This window comes from Ambystoma mexicanum, chromosome 7q, assembly GCF_040938575.1.
Source record: "Ambystoma mexicanum isolate Mex_15411 chromosome 7q, UKY_AmexF1_1, whole genome shotgun sequence".
Classification (NCBI taxonomy): Eukaryota; Metazoa; Chordata; class Amphibia; order Caudata; family Ambystomatidae; genus Ambystoma; species Ambystoma mexicanum.
Window position 1 is genome coordinate 600,083,200 of NC_090941.1, and position 24,078 is coordinate 600,107,277.

Below are 24,078 nucleotides of genomic sequence, written 5' to 3' on the forward strand. Positions count from 1 at the left end.
CTTCCATGTGCCGATCCATCCCAAGCACAAGAAGTACCTGAAGTTCGTGGTTGGCGACTCGCACTTTCAGTTTCGGGTCCTGCCGTTCGGATTGACCTCCGCCCCAAGGGTTTTCTCCAAGCTCAGGGTGGTGCTGGCAGCGCACCTCAGGAAAGGGGGGATTCACGTCTACCCCTACCTGGACGATTGGTTGATCAGGGGGAGCTCTCCCGAGCAAGTCCTGGATCATCTGTCCGTCACCTGCCACTCCCTTCACAAGCTGGGCTTCTCCCTCAATTTAAAGAAGTCCCATTTGACACCAACGCAGCGGCTCCAGTACATCGGAGCAGTGCTCGACACATCCCTAGGGCAGTGTTTTCCACCCCAGGGAATGGCTCTTCACATTCAGCAGATGGTGCACAAGTTTCAACTTTCCCAGAATCTCCCCGCGTCTGAGTTCTTGAGACTGCTCAGCCTCATGGCATCCTGCATTCTTCTGGTGCCAGAGGCTCGTCTGCGGATGAGATCTTTGCAGTGGACACTCAAGCTCCAGTGGTCTCAGTCCTCCGGCAGGCTGTCGGACCCTGTTCAGGTGCCGCCCTTGGTCGCCCAGGACCTTCTGTGGTGGGCCGTCGAAGGCAATCTGATGAAGGGGGCTCCATTTTGGCTGCCCTTGCCGGAGGTGACGGTCGTGACGGACGCATCCCTCAAGGGATGGGGGAGCTCATGCCAACGAGTTGACAGTCAGCGGTCGTTGGTCTCCATCGGAGTCCAGACTCCATATCAACCTGTTGGAGCTGAGGGCCGTCAGGCTAGCCCTGAAGGCTTTTCTGCCGACTGTGCGAGGAAAGAGTGTCCTGATTCTAACGGACAACACGGTGGCCATGCACTACCTCAACAAAAAGGGGGGCAGGGTCACTTCCTCTGTGCAGGGAGGCGATGCAGCTCAAGTTCTGGGCCATCCAGCAGGAAGTTTCTGTCTCGGCTGTTCATCTGGCCGGAGACGACAACGAGACGGCGGACGCTCTGATCAGGCAGAGCACGGTCTCTCACGAGTGGGAGCTGGCTCAGGAGATTCTCCTGGAGATCTTTGCCCTTTGGGGGACCCCTCAAGTGGATCTCTTCGCCTCCAGTGTCAACCGGAACTGCGAAAGGTTTTGCTCACAGGGATTTCCTCCAAAAGGAGCCTTAGGAGACGCGTTCGTGGTGGAGTGATCATTCCCACTGCTGTACGCGTTTCCTCCAGTCCCCCTCATCCCGCAAGTACTGCGGAGGTTACGGAGGTTCGGTTCCCGGATGATCCTCATTGCTCCGGCGTGGGCCCGGAGGACGTGGTACCCGGACCTTCTCGACTTGTCCACCTGCCCTCCACGTCGTCTTCCCTACCGAGACGATCTGCTCTCACGGGAGGGGGGGTCAGGTTCTCCATGCAGAGGTCAGATCCCTCAACCTTCACGCTTGGCTTCTGAAAGGTTGAGGTATAAGGATTGGGACCTCCCTGAAGATGTGATGGAGGTGTTGCTCTCGGCCAGGCGGCCGGCAACAAAGTCTCTGTACCATTGCAGTTGGAGAAAGTTCTGCGACTGGTGCAGAGTTAAGAATGTGGATCCTTTTGAATGTGACATTCCCATGGTTCTGTCTTTATTGCTTTCTTTGGCCCACAGGGGCTTGCAAGTGGGGACCATTAAAGGTTACCTGGCGGCGCTGTCCATATTTAAGCGCTCATCTGAAGAGTGTTCCTATTTTAAGATTCCTTTAATTTCTCAGTTTTTGAAAGGGCTCACTAATGTGTTCCCTCCGTCACCTTTTCTGGTGCCCGGTTGGGATCTGAACCTTGTTCTTAAGTTTCTTATGGGTGCTCAGTTTGAGCCTTTACATCTTGCCCTTTGAGACTGCTAACTCTTAAAACTGTGTTTTTGGTTGCGGTTACTTCCGCTCGCAGAGTGAGTGAGTTACAGGCACTTTCAGTTAAGCCACCCTTCACTGTGTTTCATAAGAACAGGGTTGTCCTTGGAGTTCGTCCTTCTTTTCTTCCGAAGGTGGTTTCGGAATTTCATTTGAGCCAGAAGGTTGTTCTTCCGGCGTTCTATCCTCCTCCACATCCTGGTAAGGAAGAGGAGAGGCTCCATAGGCTTGATCCTAAGAGAGCGTTGAGCTTTTATATTTCGCGCATGTCCCGGGTCAGAGTGGACGATCAACTTTTCATTGGTTATGCTGGAAAGCTTTTGGGACAAGCTGTGACGAAACAGACTTTGTCTCGGATTATTTTAGCTATCTCCGAGTGTTACCGATTGGCGGGTAAGGACCCTCCGGGTGGCTTGCGGGCCCATTCTACCAGGGGAGTGGCTGCATCTACTGCCCTGCAGAGGGGTGTTCCTATTCGTCACATCTGTGATGCAGCCACCTGGGCTTCAGTACATACTTTTGTACGTCACTACTCCCTCGATTCCATCAGAGGGCAGGATCTGGCCTTTGGCAAGACAGTCCTATATTCCGCAATTTGATTGGGCACGCTAAATTTGTGTTCTAAATTCTTTTCCCACCTCCTTGCTTGGTACTGCTTTGGGAGTCTGTCATAGATATGGAATATGCCAGAGGACCCAATCCCCTCGAAGAACAAGTTACTTTCTTACCTGGTAACGTTCTTTCGATGGGATGGTCCGACGACGTATTCCATATCGCTCCCTCCCTACCTTCCCTGCTGCAGAATTTATTTTGCGATTGCAGCTTGCGTTCCGCAAGGCCTTGTGTGTCTGACTGGCAGAATACTGGTGGCACACGTTCTGGGAAAAAACTATAACTGAGGCTATGGGCGTCTTGCGTCCTACTTATCACATCGGGTGACGTCAGCCGTCGGAGGAGGTCCTCGGGGACGGCGCATCGATGTCATCGACGCAGGACGCAGACGCCGAAGATTTTCCGAAGCAGCACAGCTGTGGACATTACCTGTCATAGATATGGAATACGTCGTCGGAGCATCCCATCGAAAGAACGTTATGAGGTAAGAAAGTAACTTGTTCAATCGGAGGGACCTCGACGCGTGAGGGATTTTGGGTACACTACACGTCACGTTAGAGATAGTGTTACAGGCATGCCCATGTCGACGTCCTCTTTCGATCCTCGAAAGACGAGGTGCAATACTCAGCGGTTACCACTAGATGTCGGACTATATGCACAGCATATGAATCTAAGATGATACAATCATCAGAAATGCTATTACGGTAAGTAATGCATGTCATATCATAGAATTGTTTACATTGTACGACGGATACAATGTTCTAATTGAAATAGCTGAACAGAATTTCAAAGGGCAGCAAATCTCTACTTTACATGGGCTGCTTTAAGAGTTCATGTAAAGCTCAGAGATTGTGTAACCTTTGATGTGAAAAGGCTTGTTTGAGACCCTGCTTCAGGTACAACAAATGTGTCCAAAGAACACAATATTACAACTGTAGTTTAGCTGCCCTCTGAAATAAACCACTGCCTGCCCCTTCTCCCTCAGCACACCACTTATTTTTATCTTAAAAATAACCCATGAACATCAATTATGGCACTGGAATTTTGCTATTGAAAAATCTTTGCCTCAGCTTTAATGCAGTTCAACAGTGGAGACGTATATAAAAGTGTTTTTGGAATTTGGCGCACCACCTTCTCAGATAATTTTTGCTTTTAAAACGCTGGACAGATTTGCATCAAACCACCAAAAAGGCTCATCTGTGTTGCTTGGTGCCCAACTTGTTTTTTAATTGGTGCAAACATGTCCAGTGGTTTTAGCTCTCTATATGTCTACAGGATGACCATTTTTCTCTGAGAAAATGAATGGGCTTTGTCTAAAAACAGCTTTTCGAGGGGATTGGGTCCTCCGACGTATTCCATATCTATGACCGTAATCACCACAGCTGTGCTGATTACTGTCATAGATATGGAATACGTCGTCGGACCATCCCATCGAAAGAACGTTACCAGGTAAGAGAGTAACTTGTTCTTTTCTCGCATAATAACTTTTGAATAGTTTAATGAATTTGCCCCACTTTTTCCAGTTTGGGATGGCCCTGCCAGGCAATTTATTTTTGAAAATTGAAGCCAAATTCGTCCTGCAAGGCAAATGTTATTAGACGTAGAATGTTCACAGTAGTCCATGGTTCACAGGTTTCACCTTAACTGTAGGGCAGCATCTTCCACCCTATTACAAATATATAATATTGCTTACCTGCAGCAACATAACCATTATGTAAAGAACTGTAATTATAACTATATGTTAACTGTAACTATATTGTGTGGACACCGTCACTTCATTTATGTTGACCCACATATTTCTGTGGAAAAGTGTGCCCATGGAAGGTCAGCGGTTCCTAGTGATTGCATCGGATGCAAAACCATTGAGAAAAAATGCATTTAAAAAAAATAAATGTATGGCGGGGCCCCCCCCCAAACCCCGTTTTTTTTACCCCTAAAACCTATTATAGTAAAAAAAAAAACTTTACCTACAAAAGAAATGCATTTTTCTGATGCATTTTTTTCCGATGCTTTTGCATTCCATACTATGTATTCGATGCAATGCCTGGATACCAAGGTCAGCCTAGCTTTCCTGATATGCTTATAAATACCCTTCCATGGCTAAGGGCACTTGGGAAGTACAGTGAGCTTGCTTAGGTCTAGGAGATGCTCTGTGGACTTGAACACAAGCTCAGGAAAGTTGTCCTGGCACAAGGCGAGTTGTGTACCTCATCGGAAGATTATGGTATTGCAAATGCCCTAGATGAAGAGACTGCATTTTACTATTTCTGTAACTTGTAAATGAATTTGATATTACAAATTATTTTAATGTGCCTTTGAACCCCATTACATTTTACTGAGGTTGAAATTTCATGCTTGAAAATAATTGTGACCCCCAACTGAAATGGAACTATCTATCACTAACATTTCCATGCATGCAAGGAAATCTTATGATCTGCCGTTATAATTGCTTCCTACACATTTCATAGTTATACAAATAGTTTTCTAGATTCAATATTAAACCAATGTTCTAAAAGTCCCATGGATTCTGAAATTGTGTCAACCAGTTTGAGAAAATGTGCTAAAATTACTGTTAATTCTTGTTTGCATTTAATAGGGTGAGAACCAATCGGGCTCTATTCAGTCCTCACTGTTGGCGAAGGGAGTAAAACACAGACCTCCTCCGGTTAAACCTCCCTCCAATCCAGGAAGCACTCCCTCAGGTGAATTATTTTCTCTTCATTTTGAAGTTAACTTGTTTGTGCCTCTTAGTGATGTACTTTACATATTAGATGACATCCATTCTTTAATTGAAGCACGTGTTGTGAAGTTGTGGTTTAGTGCGAGTTAACTTTTAAACTGTATTAGGAAAAAACTTAATTTGAACTACATTTTTGTTCCTTAATGTTGTCATTTCCAAACTGTTACCAAAATATTACTTTGGATTGGGTGTTGTAACTTAACATTGGCATTCCCAATGTTTGTAGACAAAATCTTTTTTAAAATGTTTTTCCATTTTATATGTGCATGTATATTTTACAAGGTTGGAGATGGCGACTCTTTAGTTATTTTTGGGTTGGCTTTCCCACAGGAAGAAAAGTTGTTGGGTGGCTTATACGTTTGGTGCAGACGACAAATCTGCACGAACGTTTGCAAAAAAAATATAGACCCGTATCTGAATGATTTTTGCAAAGTTTGGTGTGGGTTTGTAAAGAGGGGGCAAAGTTGAGGGGGGGGTGTCCCATGTTTTTCAAAATCCAGATAGCCTTGAAAGGGAAAACCATTTTGCTTATACCTATAGGTCCAAGTGCTGGTCGCATTCACACCAAACGTGCGCAAGGAGAGACGATCTGGTCCCGAAAGCTTGCTATTGAAATGTGCTGTTCATCTGTTCAGCGGTTTTTTAAATGTGTGAAGAATATTTCGCAGAACATAAGTGCCTTCTCGATCGGGCCTGCGGACTCACTTCCGGTTTCGGTGTTTGCAGACACCTCTAGACATATTGGAGAGCCTTACAAGGAACGCAAACACCAGGCAAGGTGTCGATTGGCTTATTGTGCTTTATAAATGGAAAAATAAATAAATAGAAATGTGAGGTGCATCAAAATATTTTAAAACTGCCATCTCGAGTTGGTGACTTGTGAAGCTTGACCTTGGACCCTGTGGTAGAAAACAACAGTATGGAAACGCACATTTACACTTGTGTGACAAATCTGGCACTAGTGTCACTGATTCTGTGGAGGAAAGCTTCCCTTACGTGGCCAGGTAAAGGCAGAAGCCACCTGACTCTGACCCTAGGGAGTGGCTGTCTGCAGAAGGACCATGTAGGGTGTTAGGCAAGATTTGGAGCAGTACCCTTAGGGTGCACTACAACAACCTTGACCTCCTGGCAATAGGAATCCAACCTTTGGTATGTGTCTGAACTACACAGGTTGGTAGTGTGGCTGAGCAGCCAGGCTTATCACAAGAGGGATCAATGTGAGCAGTAGGGTGGTTACACAGAGATTCACAGTGACAAGTATCCAAATAAACTCTTACACTCAAGGTTTCTTGATTAAACAATTATTAATTTATTTTAACAGTCAGTTTGAATAAGCCTTCTTCAGAAGGGACAATATAATAGTAACACACACATACACTCCAAAAATACACACTCTTAGTTTCTCTAAATCCGCAAACGCCCATTGGGGATGGCACACAGACACTTCCTACACCCTCAGGTGACTTAAATTGCTACGACACTGTGGACGTTAATATATCATTGTTGCATTCAGAGCAATACTTACAAGTATGTCAAAGAAAAGGGTTATTAGAATAAAACAAGAGATCACACAATTATTCTTAAGCAGATAAGTACTTTTGAAACCCCCACCCAAAGCAAAGTAAGTTAACTCCGTCCTGGAAGGAAAGGTGAAACACAATGTCAGAGGGAAAGAAGAGTTATTCAGGGAGCCAGGCCAGCCTATGTCAATTGGGCCAAAGTCTTGGTGAGCTGAAGTACTTCTTGTAGCTGAATAAATGTCTTGCACAATGTTTTACAAGTCTTTGTAGAAAAAGTAGAATCAATGTAGGGCCAAAAGGGATGATTGTGAGAAGTAGAAGATGCAAGCAACTCTACAGAAGTAATCAAGACAGGTCTCAACTGAGAACAAGTAAGGCTACCATGACAAGAGGTAAGTTCTCTTAGACTGTACTGTACCTTTGGTTAGAAGAAATGGTTCCAGCTGGCTTCTGTTCCTGTGTGGCTCTGCAGATCATTTTGTTCCTGTGCCTCAGTCGTGGGGACAAGAGGGAGGACTTCTGGGAACTCCTGCAACACAACGGGACGATCGACGACAGAAAAGGACAAACTTCTAGTCAGCGGCACTTTGCGGTTTCAGCTCCTCGCGTCTCAGCAAATAGCACCACTGCTGTCTCTCGGATAACACTCTAGACCTTCCTTGCATCTGGGGTCCAGCACTCTTTGTAGGTGGCTCAGGCTTAGTTAGTCCTGCTTCCTGGGAGTTCGGAGGATCTTCCACAAGCTCCGGTCCAACTTAAAAGTGATGCAGTCCAGTCTGGTGTTCCTCTCCCTGGCACTTCGGTTCCTGCAGCAGCGAGGAAGTACAGCCAGCTCTGAGGTGATGTCCAGATGAGTTCACTTTGGAGTTGATTGGTCCCACCAACTCAAGGGGAGAAGTCGCCCTTGCAGGGCTTCTCTAGTCGAGGCGAATTCGGAGCTTCAGCACAGCAGCAGGGCTTCACCGGGCAAACCAACGGTCCAGGAGTTGTAGCAGGCGTCTCTTCCAAGTTCTTCTTCGGATTCTTTCATCCAGTGGTCGACTCTGCCTTCCAAGCCAAAAGCCTCGCCTTTTATGTAGGTTTCTCCCATTAATTCCATCCTAGCTGTCAATCACACAACAGGGTGGATGTCCTTGCCGAACAGCCAGCCGGCCATTCACCTTTGGGTGCATTCCTGTAACCAAGGGGATTAAGCACAGGGAGTTTAGGGTACCTCCCTCACTTCCTGCCCCTGCCAGACTGGAGCCAGAGGCGTGCTTCACTCGTGAATTCCACCAAAGACCAAACGAACAAAGGGACCAAACCTGGTTTGGTGTGCAAAGTAAATCTCAAGAAGGATTTCAACAAGAAATGGCGTAAAAAGAAGACCGGGACCATTTTGACAAAATGGGTACCCATGGGTGCCTTACCAAGGCTGCGAACGCAGCCCATGGTAAAAACACACAATGGTAGTAAAAAGTAAACCACTTCCACCAGCCATTAATTGTAGAAAGGGTAACATAAAATTGTTACATGAGGAACTAGACAAAGGGGATACTAAGTAACCCCTCCAGCACCATATTGTAAGATAGTGTGTGCTGGGTCTAGAAAAGTTGCAAATGTAAGTGAAGTCAATTTCACTTTACTGCTCTTGGAAACAGTAGTTTATCCAAGAGAAGGTATTTAAACCTTTGGGAAATCTGAAAGACTTCCCTGTGCCACTGCACTGAAGGTGCTGTTTGACACAATGTAAAGATGATGCCTATGGAGTTTGTCACACTCCACCACCACAGGAAACAGAGTTTAAATCACATAGAATTACATGAAAGAGTGGGAAAAAGGTCTCACTCTCTCCAGGTAAGAAATTTAGAAAGTGCTGTGGGTCTCTAAGGTAGAGAGCAATTAGCACATTTCTGAGAATTCTCCCTAACATAGGGGAAGACAAACACCGAAGCCCCCCGGTAACCCCAGAGAAAGCAAACAGGTTACCGGAGCGCATGTAGATGAATGCCGTGTTGTGTTAAGTAACAGCATTGAAGAAGTTATGTGAATGCAAGCAATGTTAGGAATGAGTCGGTGACCCAATATTTCAAAGCAGGAATTGTTGTGAGTGCGAACAATGCTGGAAAAGGGTTGAGGACCCCATATCTGAAGGAAGAAGTGAAAGCAGAAACGAACAATATTTAGATAAGATTTTTTCGTGGATGACCAGAAAGTAGTTGGAGAATGGAAAAGCCCTGGCAGATTAGTGAACCAGGCAAATAGTGAGTCAGAGGTTCAAACCCTCAGGAGAAGTGGACTTTGAGAAACAATGTGATATCATGGCAGGAGATTAAACCAGGAGAAGTGGACCTTGTGTAACAGTGTGACATCCTGGCAGGACCGTAAACTAGAAGTGGGAAGGGAAGTGAACCTGAAGTTGGGAAAAGTGTTGAACTAATAAATAAAAGGAAAGAATTGTACCTCTTTTTGGAATCAGTAAGAAAAGAGTAAAATCCCCTGGTTAGAGAGTACACCAGGGACATAAACGGGAGCAATCAGTGAAGAAGGGTAGAGGGACACCCCCAGAAAGCAAGTGGAAAATACAGTGTTCGACAAACTGGAACAATTAGAAAGGAACTGTGTATTTAAAGGGAGATGTAAGGGAAGGCCAATCCACTTGAAATGGTGAGGTAAAGAACACCATATGTATAAAGGATACTCATGGAAATATTCCTATCATTTAATATTGTGAATACTTAAAGTAAAGCATTGAAGCTTGAAGGAATACAAGGGAAAAGAGGAATATTTCCTTAAAGCGTCAAGGCCTAAATAAAGATAGAGAAGCTCAAGGGAGAAGTTGTTCTCGTTGAACTTGTAAAGCGAGACCTTAAAAAGGAAACGGAAGCACTGAGAAGGAGCCCCACATTTGTTGAATAGTGAAACTTTATGGAACTTCATCTGGAGGCACCGGATGGAGACAGAAGGAAAAGAAGAAACATAGGGGAAGGGAGGATATCTTTTCACGGTGGAACTTTCTTTTTTTTTCTGCTCCATAAACTATTTATTTTTGGAACTCTGAAAGGCGGCTACAAATGCATATTCTATTTAAATACCCTTGTGGACTTTATATTAAGTTTAGAGTGTAAGGGTCAGATTAGGGTTTTTTGGACACAGGAAAGAGGATGCTCTTTTGTTTAACATCCCGAATCAGACGTTCCTTAATTTGTACAATGGAGTGGAATGTTATGTTTGCCTCTGCTAGATATGTGCATTGTACCTGGTTATTAAGAAGGTTGATGGGCAATATTTAACTTATATAATTAAGTATTGTGAGGCTGCATGCTTGATCCCCTCATAGGGGGTAACACCACCTGTAAGATAGTAACTGAACGTGGATTCTATTTTAAGTATTAAATGTGTTTTTAAGATTGTGTATGATTATTTTAAAACCTTTGTATACATGGATTGTGATTAACTGTGCAGAAGGTCTAATCCGAATAAAGCTATAAAATGAAATTAGTTTTATTGAGGCAGGGAAACCGCTCTTAGGTTAGGAATATATAGAATTTCTACCAAACCTCTTATTGTTTGGAGAAATAAGTCTATAGCAAACAACAAACATGCCACTGTGTCCGAGTCTTGTGCTTGATCCCTTACAGTTGTTACTAAGAGTCTTTGAGGAGGGTCGGATTACGTAGTAAGTGGCATAATACGTGTGCTATTGGGCAAAAAACTGTTTTCTGCAATGTTCACGGTTTTGTTTTGTTGGTCGTTATTTTTTGTTCATGGTCGTGGAGAGCATAAGGCACCAGCAAGCGGCCAAGAACAAATTTTGTTTGCAGACTCATCACGTCATATGTAGGGTTGACATTGGCAGTGTGACTGGACTGTTGTAAGGGTCTGAGGAATTAATTTAGCTACTGCCTATGGCCATGAGGGATGATATGTGGATTTGTTTATTATGTTATACATTAGGAGAAATGAGTGTGGATTACAGTTTTTTGTTGGGGTGTTGGGGTGTTGGTGTGTGGGTATGTTAGTAGTCAAATTCGGGCCTGGCATGTTGTATGGGTGTGAAGATTGACACACAAATGGGAGTCTCCTAAATGAACCTCTTCGATAGATGATTCTATAAACTGGTTTTTACTTAAACCTGGCCTTACTTAATGGGCTTCTAGTTAGCCTCAAAAACAGCACACACATATATTTAAACAATTATTCATAATTTATTAAGTAGGACCCATGGGCCTACTTAATAAATTATGAATAATTGTTTCATCTGAAGAAAGGGAGAATCCCAATTATACTTGTAGAAAGAAAAAAAATCAGTGATTGAATTTATAGAGAGAAAGGGAAAGGGTAGCAGAAAGGTAAAACAATAGAATGCAGAAATACATGTTTAGATTCATAGACTGAGTATTGATAGAGGTAGATGTGAAAAGAGACAGCGGAGCTACAGAGAGACTGAAATATACGAGGGATAGAGCGAAAACTAAATAGAAAATAGAGCTAGAGGGAGATAGATGGGAGCAATTATGCAGATAGTGAGAGTAGAGAAAAAGAACTAGAAAAAACAATTATGTTGGTAAGTTAATTAACTATATTTAAAATAGGAATATAAAGTCTATAATGTATTAAAGAAAGGCAACTTTTTAAAGAAAAAGATAAAATAAAACCTGGTGCAAATTCCATATAACTATATACATGGTTACATAATAAACGTTTGCCCGATATATATTGGAGCGATTTAAAAAGTATTTAAATGTAGTTTTAAAAAAAAAACATTTTGAAATGATGGCCTTACAGTAATACATAGAGAAACATGTATAGAGAAGAACCATTTAAAGCAGTGAAATTAACTTATTGTGTTGTAGGTGACTGTGAAGTTTTGGAGATGTGTGCAACAGAAAGCAGATGTTTTTATGGCCAGTATTAGATCAGAGAAACCGGAAGCGAATTGAAAAAATATTGTGAAGGAGAATGTGTTTTATATTAAACACAAAGGTGTCTTGCATTTCCATGGAAACACATAACTGCATTGCATACAAAGGATACTTGTCTCCGTCGTGCAGTAACAAGGGGCTTTGCATAGCACTGTAGCATGCTGATGTAATATAATAGATATACATGTACTATGATTTATTGCTGCAACGGTACTTTAACTTAGGGCTATCACATTACTGATTAACTTACCAGTCGGTACAACAGACAGGTAGGTCAGCAGGGGGGGCGGAGAGAGAAAAAGCAAAGAAGAGTAATGTTTTGAGCTCCTGGCAGGGAGGCCATTCCAGAGGGAGGCACCTAAAAAGGCGAGAGATCTACCCCTTCCCCCCTTCCCCCCACTCTCTGCCTGGAAAAGCATCCAACCCTTAGAGAGTTGGAGGTAGCCGAGCCAAGGGCTTGACAAGGAAGGTATTTTGGAAGGGAGCATTGGATATAGTGCAGGCCCTGGCCCCAGAAAGCCTTGTGGACAATGCAAAGGGTCTTGAACTTGATCCTTGAGCAACCGGGAGCCAGTGGAGAGATTTCAGGGCTGGAGAGATACAGTCCCTGGGCTTTAGGCCAAGGATAAGTCTTGCAGTCCTGTTCTGGATTAGTTGCAGAGGGCGGAGAGTAGAGGAGGCAGATTAAGAAAGAGGCTTTTGCAGTAGTCCAGCCTAGAGAGAACCAGGGCTATTGAGACTGTGAGCTTCTGGGGGAAAGTGAGAAAGCGAAGAGTCCCTTTGAGGAGGTACCAGGAGGTAGTGGGACTACTTGGCGACGTCTGAGATGTGAAGAGAGAAAGAGAGAGTGGAGATGAAGATGACACCAAGTTTTTTTGCCACAAAGGAAGAGGGCCCAAGGCGGGCGGCCAGAGTCAAAGAGTGAAAGCAGGGGCAGGAGTCCCAATGAGAAGGATCTCTGTCTTACTGGCATTAAGGCAGAGACCGTTTGAGGCACACAAAACCTGAATTGTGGATACAGTCAGGAATGAGCGAGAGAGGAGAGGAGGCTGAGGGGAGCATGAAGGAAAGCGGAGTGTCATCTGCATAACACTGAAAGTTAGAGGACAAGGTAGAGATCAGGTGGGCCAAAGGGGCCAACTAGAGGTTGAAAAACCAGGATGAGAGCATAGAGCCTGGGGAACGCCACCAGTAGAGAGAAGGTGGCAGAGCGAAAGGGACCAAGTTGGACCTGGGAGGGGCGGTCCAAGAGGAAGGAGATCAGCCACTCCAGGATCTGATGCGTGATGCCCAGGTTCTCGCAGTCGATTGATCAGGACGGCAAAGTTGACCGTGTGAAAAGCAGAGGAAAGATCAAGGAGGATGAGGACTGAAGGAATGCTGGAATGAAGGTTAGAAAGCAGATCTTCACATGTGTTCAGGAGAGCAGCTTCTGTGCCTCTTGCAGCTCTGAAGCCAGACTGATGGTCCTGGAGACAACCAACAGCTTCATTGTGGAGAGTAAGCTGGGAGATGGCCAGCTTTTCCAATAGTTTGCCCAGGAAAGGGGTGGTGGAGATTGGGTGATAGTTTGTCGGGCAGGTAGGATCGGCAGACAGCTTCTTGAGGAGGGGTGCACAAAGGAGTGCTTAGGGCGAGAGGGGAAAGTTCCAGTGGCGAAAAGAGTGATTACAGAAATCGGCCAAGGCTAGAGTGAGTGTGTCAATATGGTCCTTTACGGTTCTGGAGGAGCAGAGTGGCACCTGTTTGGACGACACTTTCATAGATCAGACTTGTCTATAAACCTCATCAGGTGTTGTCAGCGAGAAAGAGGAGAAAGGAGGAGGAGAGGGAGAGATGACAAAGGGGGCTGAGAGAGGAAGAGGAGATGGAGAACAGCATGTCCTGAGTTTTAGCTGAGAAGTGAGAGGTCAGAGCCATACAGAGGGATTGGGAGGGAACAGGAGAGGTAGAGACTGCAACAGGATAGGCCAGTTCCTTGCAGATCTTAGAATTCAGCCGTGTTAGAGGCCGCAGAGAAGCAGGCTTGAATGTGTGCTCTCTTCTTGGACAGGACAGAGAGTCTGTATTGCCTTTGGAGCAAGCGGCAGGCAAGTTTGTCAGAGGATGCGCCCAAAGCCCTCCACTTCCTCTCAGCCACCCTGCACTTGCGTTTCAGGAAGACGAGGTCGGAATCATGCCAAGAGTTGCACTTGGAGATAGGCTTCAGCCGGATTCTCATGACTGGGCCAAGGACGTCCAGGATGTTGGAAATAGAAAGATGCAGATTAGAAAGGGCAGTGTCAGAGTGTGAGTCAGCCGCATGAGTAGGAGCAGCAGAGAAAGTAGAGGCAAAGGCATCCACTGATATGTGCTTCATGGGCCAAACGAGCAAGAAGTTAGGTGGCAGTGCTGGAGGAGAGTAGAAAGTGGCCAGTCCAAGAGAGAGGAGTGGTGAGAGGCCTAGAGGGGGGGGGGGTGTCTGAGGTGATGAGAACATCCAGAATATTACCAGCAGTGTGTGTCGGGCCAGAGGGCAGAATGGAAAGAGTGTTGCAGAGGTTGCAGAACAGCCCAGAGGATGGTTTAGAAGCATCCAAATGGTTCTTAGATGCCAAAATCTTTGTAGCCTCTGCTGTGCTCTCTTCTGCTAAATCCCTAGGTTTTATGCTCGATTCCCAACTGTCTCTTGTTCCTCATGTTCATATGATTGTGAAATTTGCAAATTCCAAGTTACTTGCCTCAAGATTAGTGAAACCATTTTTTTCTGATGCTTGTTAATCTGCTTAGAATTACATGCTGTGCATATGGTTCGACATCCAGTGGTAACCGCGGAGTATTGCATCTTGTCTTTCGGGGGACCGAAAGGGGACGTCGGCATAGGCGTGTCTGAAACACTATCCCTATCGTGACGTGTGTAGTACCCAAAATCCTTCTTGCGCCGAGGTCCCTCAGATTGTTTTTTTCCGCCCAGATAACTGGTCGCGCTATAGCGGAGCTCTTCATGAGACATTGTTTATCTTACCGAATTGTCGGTTTAATCCCCGTTAAGTCACTTTGCCTATCAAGAACATCTTCAACGAAGACTACGGGGGAATCGCCTATGGCTGTGGGTTCCGGCACCTAAGATCCGGCGTTCGGACCTCCACGTGGTCGGGCCCTCTGGCCGGCCTACACAGTAGGGAGAGTGGGCTCGGGGTTTGCCATACTGCTATGATGTCTTTCCTCTTTTCCACTTCTTTCTTTTTTGGTCTGGTCACCCTTCCCTTCTGCTATGGAAAGGACTCCATTTAGATTCTGCCCTGTGTGTAGGGTCAGATATCCGTGGAAAAACGAGCACACATCGTGTAACGCTTGTCTCCCCCTAGAGCACTAAAGCGGTGTTCGGCGTGTAAACTCCTAAACCTAAAACCCTTAAGGAGCGCCGGTTGAAGCGGTGGGCCGCGTACGGAATGTCACGCGTGGAGCCTCCCTCCCCTGCCGCGACACCAGCCGAAAGTGATGGGGGTACATCGGATGACCAAACGTCCAACGCGGACGTTATAGACCTTGAGGCGGACTATTCTAGAGCCGCCACGCCCGTCCCCGACCCTTCCAGGCTCGACTCCGTTCTTGCTACAGGGACCACACCCGGTGACAGGGGCGTACAATCGCACTGCACAAAGCACACAACCCAAGCGCCCTCCTCGACGACTTCGTCGAAGAAGGCGAAAGAGCCATCGGATCGATCTGATCCGAAGCCTTCCCCGCATCCGCAGCAGCGCATGACGACTGGGCTTAACAAACATAACAAGGGCGCTACTCCCCAAACTACACACGCCGAAGTTTCTGAACAAGGTTTCAACCGGTTCCAAGGTTTCCAAGGCCCGTGTAGGCCCAAAAATTACGAGTAGGCCTCTACCCGAGAAGATTCAGTGACTATCAGTAAGAGCATCAATAGGATTTCTACGGCGGTGGGCCTAGTACCGGTTTCGCCCACAGTTATGGGCCAATCTGCCGAAAGGTTTTCCACGGATTTGGAAGATGATCCCTCTCAACGCCTTAGGGCGGAGGACCCGGTTCCTGCTCAGCTGGGTCCATTTGGATCATCCAAGTGGACCACGGAGCAATTCGAGGGGTGTATGGATCGGCTGGAGCAGTTTTTCAGAGCTTCTGATCAACCTCTGCCGAAAAAAGCTCAGGTAGACCCTAACCCTCAAACACAAGTTGCCCAACACCTAGCTGCCCAACACTATGTTGACTATCAAGAAGATGTCCAGAAAGACAAGTATAGAGACATCTATACAGAAGAAGAGGAGGCTTTTTTTCTGGACAATTATGGGGAAGATCAAGGTGCAACGGACAACTGGGAGCACACCCAGCAGGATGAACACAATTCTGATATTGTTTGCCTTGACTCTTCCCCCATCCACCCTGGTCCGACAAGCTCCCCCGGTGGATGATCAAATGGCTTTCAACAACATGTTGAAAAAAGCAGCGGAATTCTTTAAAATTGCCACGCTTGAAGCCTTGCCCGAACAAGATTTCGCGGAGGACATTATAAATGACAAGCCTCCGGTAAGCCAGTCTATCCCTCTCTTGAGCTCTGTAAAGAGACGGTTGGCCCCTTCCTTCCTCACACCCGCTCAGACTAGGGCTGTGAACCCAAGGGTCGAAAAACCATTCCGGCCCTTCCCCACCGACCCGCTTTATATCAACTGGTGGTGACCAACACTCGCAAGAGAGCAGGGGTTCCCCTTGCCACGGGAGAGTTACCCCCGGACAAGGAGTCCAAAAGGTTGTATACCTTATTCAAACGGGTCACGTCGGCGGCGGCTTATACCGTCCGTATTGCCAATAACACGACGTTACTGGCAAGCTACGTCGACGCCAAATTGAACGTACTCCAGGAAGGCCTTCAGGAGGTTCTGGAACCAACCAGAGCCAAGCTTCTCGCCATTGTCTCGGAGGGCAAACTTGCCAATCAGAATGTTGTAAAGAATACCCTGGACTCCGCAGAAACAACAGGCAGGTCTCTCGCACAGGGTACTCTCCTAAAGAGACACGTGTGGCTGCGCACGTCGGGCTTCAGGCCTGAGACCCAGGCATCCATCATCAACAAACCCATCGAAGAGCTCAACCTCTTCGGCAAGGCGGTAGACGATGCGTTGGAGACAGCCAAGAAGGAGCACGAGACTATTAAGTCGTTGCACCAGATTTAGAAAAAACCCTCTTCACAGGCAGCAATTCTCGGCCGTCCTTTCGAGGACAAGCCCACGCCGCTCAAAATAATTTCGGCACGGGCATCTTCAACTCAAGTCAACCGCCTGCAATCCCCACTTACTACCCCCAGAGGGGTCAGAAGTGCGGAAAGAATAGAGGCAGAGGCTAGAATTCCAGAGGTGCGTCAACCTCGGGTCAGAAATGACCACCAAGTTCAGGTCCCCCCCCCATGTCTCCTCGGTCGGGGGGCGATTAACATCTTTCCTCAAGGCATGGGAGGGGATAACTTCAGACCAGTGGGTATTAAAGACGGTTGCCCACGGTTACTGCGTGGAATTCGCCCGACCCCCACAATTCAGACCGCCGAAACATCAATGCCTTTCACCGGAACATCTGCAGATCCTGGTCCAAGAGGTGGAGGCGCTGCTGGGAAAGGACGCCATAGAAGCCGTCCCGATTCTTCAGGTAAACGAGGGTATCTATTCAATATACTTCCTTGTACCCAAAAAGGATCTCACCATGCGTCCTGTTCTAGACCTGCGCCCAGCGAACAAGTTCATAAAGCCCCAGAAGTTTTGCATGGTAACATTGCAAGAGGTGATCCCATTGCTAAAACAAGGGGACTTCATGACAACATTGGATATGAAAGATGCATACTTCCATATTTCAATGCTGCCAGCGCACAGAAAATTCCTAAGGTTCGTGATTCAGGACAAACACTACCAGTTCAAGGTACTCCCCTTCGGCATAGCCTTGGCGCCAACGGTGTTTACCAAAGTCCTGGTGGTGGCAGCAGCACACCTGCACAGACTTTCAGTTCAAGTTTACCCTTACCTCGACGATTGGCTCATCACGGGGGACTCGTTCGACGTTTGTTTTTCGAACACCCAAAAGACAGTAGACCTACTGTTCAGCCTGGGACTTTCTATCAACGAAAAGAAATCCAGCTTAGTCCCCAGCCAAGTAAAACAGTTCCTGGGCGCTCTAATTCGTACGGAAGACGGTCTGGTCTTCCCTTCCAGCAGAGGGTTCAGAACATACTCTCTCAAGTTCCTCAGTATGTAGCCAGTCGAGAGGTGACAGTACACAAAGCTGTGCGTTTGCTAGGGATGATGGCGTCATGCATATACTTGGTCCCCCAGGCGCGGTTGCGCATGCATCCAATGCAAGAGTGGCTCAACAGCCAGTGGTGTCAGGCCAGCGGACAATGGGAAGATCTGTTAGTTGTCTCGCCAGCCCTCGTTCTCTCTCTGCAGTGGTGGTCGAGGGAGAACCTCTTGAAGGGGAAAACCTTCACCACCCCTGCAGTGGAAGCCACTCTCACGACAGACGCATCTCTCACGGGATGGGGGGCTCACCTGCTTCAACAGACAGCGCACGGAGTGTGGTCCCCTCAGGTAGCGTCCAACCATATAAACCTACTGGAGCTACTAGCAGTGTTCAAAGCATTGAAAGCCTTTCAGGAGCAACTGCAAGGGAAGACAGTGCTGGTCCTAACCGATAGCACAACAGCAATGTATTACCTGAACAAACAGGGGGGCACTCACTCTCCCGGGCTATCCAAGCTGTCACAAAACATCTGGATATGGGCTCTCAAACACAAGATGTTCTTGATATCCCAACATGTTCCAGGGGAACTCAATCTTCTGGCAGACATACTCAGCAGAGATTTTCCTCTGCCAAGAGAGTATGAATGGCGATTGCACGAAGACATTGTATCCAACGTCTTCGCAGAATGAGGGTTTAAAGAGATCGACCTGTTCTCTACTCAGGAGAACGCCCAATGCCCAGATTATGCCTCCAGGTACCCCCAGAACCGATCCAAGGGGAACGGTCTCTGGATAACTTGGTCGGGGAAATTTGTCTACGCTTTCCCCCGGCCCCCCCGACTCCCCTTCTGAACAAGATAGTACACAAGATGCACCAGGAACCAGTCACCATGATTCTGGTGGCTCCCATGTGGGCCCGCCAACCCTGGTTCGTGCACCTGATGGAAATGTCCCTCTCCCCACCAGTCAAGCTGCTCTGCCCGTACAACATGTCATCTCAGGACAGGGGGGAGACTCTGCACCCATGCCCACAAACTCCGAATTTAGCAGCCTGGCTCCTGAGGTCATAGAGTTTGGACATCTGCAACTCCCTCAAAAATGCATGGACATACTGAGGGAGGCAAGAAAGCCTAACACACGTTATTGCTATGCCAGCAAATTGAAACGTTTTGTCATCTGGTGCAGTTCCAAAGGCGTCAATCCCACCGATTGCTCGCCTTCACACATTGTGTTATATCTAACCCATCTGTTGGACACTGGGTTAGTCTTCAATTCCTTAAAGGTTCACTTAGCGGCGTTGTCAGCCTACACCACGTCACAGCAAAAGGTGTGGTGGAAAGTACCTGTGATTAAAGCCTTTATGGAAGGGATTAAAGGGATTTATCCCCCCATCACTCACCCAGCCCCTGGGAGGGATTTAAATGTGGTTTTAACTAGGCTCATGGGACCCCCTTTTGAGCCTATGCATAAAGCTAGTCTGAAAGACCTGACTTACAAGACAGCCTTTCTAATAGCTATCACTTCTATCAGAAGAGTTAGCGAACTACAGGCCCTCTCGGTCTTGGACCCCTTTGTTATAGTCCACAAAGATAAGGTAGTTCTGCGCACTCATCCCAGATTTGCGCCGAAATTTATTTCGAAGTTCCATGTGAACCAGTTAATCGAGCTACCCACGTTCTTCCAGAGACCTACTAACATGGCCGAAAGAAGCCTTCACACACTAGATGTGCGCAGGGCAGTCATGTTCTACATGGATAGAACTAAACCACTGAGGAAAACTAAACAATTCTTTGTTTCAGTGGCAGCTGGTAGAGAAGGGGACCCTGTCTCTAAATCAACAATATCAAGGTGGATTGTCAAATGCATCACACTATGTTACACTCTTGCAAAGAGAGAACTGCCCTTCAAGCCTAGAGCACATTCTACTCGAGTCACTGGGGCATCCATAGCATTCATTGTAAATGTTCCCCTAGAGTCCATTTGCAAAGCGGCAACCTGGAGTTCTGTACATACCTTTACAAAACACTATTGCCTCGACACTCGTTCTAGGTCTGATTCTCAGGTGGGACAAGCAGTACTAAGACATCTTTTTTTCTGCTGTTCCTTCTTACAACCCACCTCCAACTCCGGGTACTGCTCGCTAGTCTATGCACAGCATGTGATTCTAAGCAGATTAACAAGCATCTGAAGACATGCATTACTTACCGTAAAAGCATTTCTGATCATTGTATGTGCTTAGATTCACATGCGCCCTCCCTGCCTCCCCGGTCGGGGTGGAAGGAACATAGACTTCTTACTACTTTCTATCTTCATGTACTCACTCACTATAGCCTTGGGCTCCCTCATGGCAGAAAAAATACAATCGGAGGGACCTTGGCGCGTGAGGGATTTTGGGTACTGAACACGTCATGATAGGGATAGTGTTTCAGACACGCCTATGTCAACGTCCCCTTTCGGTCCCCCGAAAGACAAGATGCAATACTCCGCGGTTACCACTGGATGTCGGACCATATGCACAGCATGTGAATCTAAGCAGATACAATCATCAGAAATGCTTTTACAGTAAGTAATGCATGTCATCAATGTTCATTTGAAACTTTTAGTACAATCTCTTGTTGTATCAAGAATTGACTTTGGGAACTCCATTTTATTGGTGTGCTCCATCCCACCCTGGCATCGCTCAAACTATGTTCCATGCTGCGGATCTTTTGGTGTCTAGTGCTAGAGTATTTTACCATATTATTCCGATTCCTTCCGACATACATCGGCTTCCTTTAAACTCTCGAATTGTGTTCAAATTGCTGTGTTTCACTTAAGGCAATCTATTTTAGAACTCCCTCTTACTTGGCGGATACTTTGAAAATCTCCAGGTGTGAAAGCGGTCTCCTTAGACATTATATGCTTCGATTTGAAGTTTTTGCTTCTAAACGTTCTTTTTCGGGTGCTGTTATTCATTATTGGAATAATTTACCTTATCTGATTACCTCAGATTTGTTTTTTAAAACGTCTAAAAGCGTGGTTTTGATACTCCTAATCTTAATAAGGATCTTTCTGGTTTTGTTCTAGAGGATCCGTTGGATGTTTTAGTGAACTTCAACTCTGTAAATTAATACTGATAGCTAGTAATTGTAGTTATTTTATCTTTTGCATTTAATGTCTGTTTGTGGTTTTATTGATTGGATTATATTTGTGTTGCCTTGTACAGTGATCTGATGCATTTTTGCCATTTTCGTAATCTAGAAATACTTTGTCTATGCGACTTAAGAATGTGGTTTAGCACTACAGTGCTTGGGAAAGACTGCTCACCCTAGTTTTGATTTTCTATGTCCTGTACAGGTTGTGACTTTTGAAAACCCTCGAACAGGAACTTGAGAGTAAGGACCAGTGGCACACCATTGTGACAGCTGTACTCCTAGTCCCTTTTCCTCCATACTCCCACCATACACCCTCAAAAATTGGATCGTAAAAGTGGCAGACAAGCAAGCAAAGTAGGAATGGGTGGTGCTGGTGCACGGACTCAGTGTGGGATGGGAGCGCCACACTCTAACACACCCTTGCCTGTCCACAAAGCTCTTAATGAGAAAGTTTTGCTTTGTTGTACAAAATAGTCTCGAGTTCCCCATCGGCTGGAGCTATAGTCGCTGTGGCAAGTTCCTCTTTCTAACTTGTTCCTAAAAGCTATGTTTCATTCATACAGTTTTAGGGGATTTTGAAATAACTGTGTTTTTCTGTTATTCGATTACATTATGACAGTTGTGTTTTGAATGTTGTTTTTCTGTACCGTGAGGCTTGCTCCTGAATGTTACCATCGCCCTCTCTTAATTGTAACTTCGGTCACTCCAACCTGTCCAACTCCTGTCTCTTTTGGCTTGCCAGTCCCTCGATTTCTATTTTTTACATAACTCCCTCCCTTGCAGTTCTCTCAAGTGCCGCCTCCTTCTGATTGCCACTCTTATTCACTGCCTCCTTTTCTAGACCTTTCTGCCTCTCATTCATGGCTGTAAGGATCTTCCACTCCTGACTGTCGTTCCTAGCTGTCCCTCCCTGCATCCAAATCACTCCCTGTCTTCTTTTCCTTACTATCAATCCCTGCCTCACTCTTATTCGTATGCCTACTCATGGGTAGCAACCCCTGATGTCTTCTGTCACCCCATTCATCACGTTTCTTTAATTTACTGGCTGTCACTCACTGACATTATGCTCCTGATTGTCACTGCCAGACTCCCACTCGTAACACTCCTACCCAGCAGCGGTACACCACAAGAAGAGAGATGGTAACTTGTGGACCACTTGGGTGTGTGAAAGCCTGAAAAACTTAGATGGGTTTATTAAGGGCTACAAGGTGAGCTCTAATGAAGGTATAAGGTGTCTCTTCATGCTGGAAAGTATTTCTGATGCCTATTCCCCAGAGCTGAGACAACACCTTGCTGACTCTAAGGAACTGGACCCCAAGAAATTACAGTTGCTGCTGACTTTCGGGTGGCCAACAGGACTACTCGACATGAAAGAGGATGGGAGAAAGCATAAGAAGGATGAGCAGGATCATGTAAAAAATCCCCCACCAAAAGAGGGCTGCAGACCTAACAAGGGTAAATATCCCACTAGGCAACCGTATAGGGGTAGTGAAACCTCTGGACCCAAGCCAGAGGGAGGTTATCAGTAACACCCATTCCACCAGACATTTGGGAAATGTGTGTTTTGTGGATCTGGTGACCATGTGAAAGGAGATCCCAGATGTAAGGATAAACCTTCACGGATTCCCTCTGTCAGCTTTGCATCACCCATGTGGACATACCAATAACGGGGTCTAGCCCATTGGTGTTCAGGCTAGAGTTTCTTTAGTATCACTAGGACTGTGGGAACAACAGAACATTGAGGTCTATAATTCCATTCCTGATAATACTAAAGAGTATTATAAAGACAATGTGCTTGTAAATGGTAAGGACACCCCTGCCATCGGAGGTACTGTGGCCAGTATGAAAAGTACTACCTGGGCACCGGAAAGTACCTTGCCCGCAGGACAAGCGCCCAGCCAGCAGACAATGGGATAAAGATAGGGGGCCCGATTAATAAGCAGCGCGGTACATGCTGTGAGCCGAGTTGCGCTTATTTGGGCTGATTCGTGCTGTGCCGCTCCCCTGTGTGCTGGCAGCACAAAGCCAAGCGATGTAAGATGGGGAGACCCCGCACATTGCGAGGCCTGTAAAGAAGGCACCCAGTCCACAGTATTGCGCCCGGGGTGACTCAGCACTGCTACTGTGGGGCAGTGCGGACTGCACCCCTTCAAGGACCCAACTCGAGCCAGGGGTGGAGGCGCTGCGGAAACTGGAGCGTGTGGGAAATAATAAATGCGCACTGGGGTGGTCTGGAAGTCAGCTTGGGCAGGGGTGCGAGTGGCAATGAAGTAGATGACCTGGATGAGCAGCATCTGCTACTGACAACAAAGATACGTGGGAGAGCACAACCCACCTGAAATCCAAGTGCAACGCAAGCTGCTGCATACTGCAGCTCTCTGAAGGGTACGTGCCTGTGCCCCGACTGCCTGGGGGTCGCTGCGAGCTGCAAGAAACAGACTCAGAGCGACACACAGGGACCCAGAACTGAACACGCAGACCGGACTGCACTATGTCGGTTAAAGGACTCAGGGCTAAAAGCAAACAACCCACAATGGACGACTTTGCTAAGACACCACGAACTCCCGCTGCCCTGGGGTGTCGGGCCCAGCGGCGGACTCCGCGGGCGACACTCCAGGGGGAGAATATCATCAGGTCCTCGCGGCGATAACTGAGCTGAGGAACACATGGGGGACAGCAATGGCAGACCTACTAACGGCCTTAGAGAACAAGATTGATTCAGTGGGAATTGAAGTTACCCTGCTGCAACAGGATGTCAGGGCGCTTGCAGAAAGAACAAGTGGACTGGAGATTGCGGTGAAAACGAATACAGAAACTAGTACGAACAATGCAAAGGAGGTCCACATATTGAAGCAGTAAGTAGCTAACCTGGAGAATCGAGCAGAGGAAGCGGAGGGAAGGGCGAGAAGGAACAACATCCGAGTGGCCGGCTTGCCGAGAGGGGGAGGAGGGCCAGGACCCCACAGACTACGTGGAGAATATGATCCTGCAGGAGATAGGAGCGGACAAGTTGTCACAAGGGTTTACTGTCAAACGAGCACAACGGGCCCTGTC

General features: G+C 46.7%; 1 protein-coding gene across 9 annotated transcripts in view; it reads left to right on the forward strand.

The window, feature by feature from the left end:
* The window catches only part of SUPT20H (SPT20 homolog, SAGA complex component), a 759,353-nt gene that overhangs the window by 534,010 nt on the left and 201,265 nt on the right, over window positions 1-24,078 (forward strand). For all 9 annotated transcript variants that reach the window (XM_069640776.1, XM_069640779.1, XM_069640782.1 and 6 more), the window contains one exon: window positions 5,093-5,198. In XM_069640776.1, the coding sequence (XP_069496877.1) occupies window positions 5,093-5,198 (106 nt within the window). The remainder of the gene's footprint in view (window positions 1-5,092; window positions 5,199-24,078) is intronic.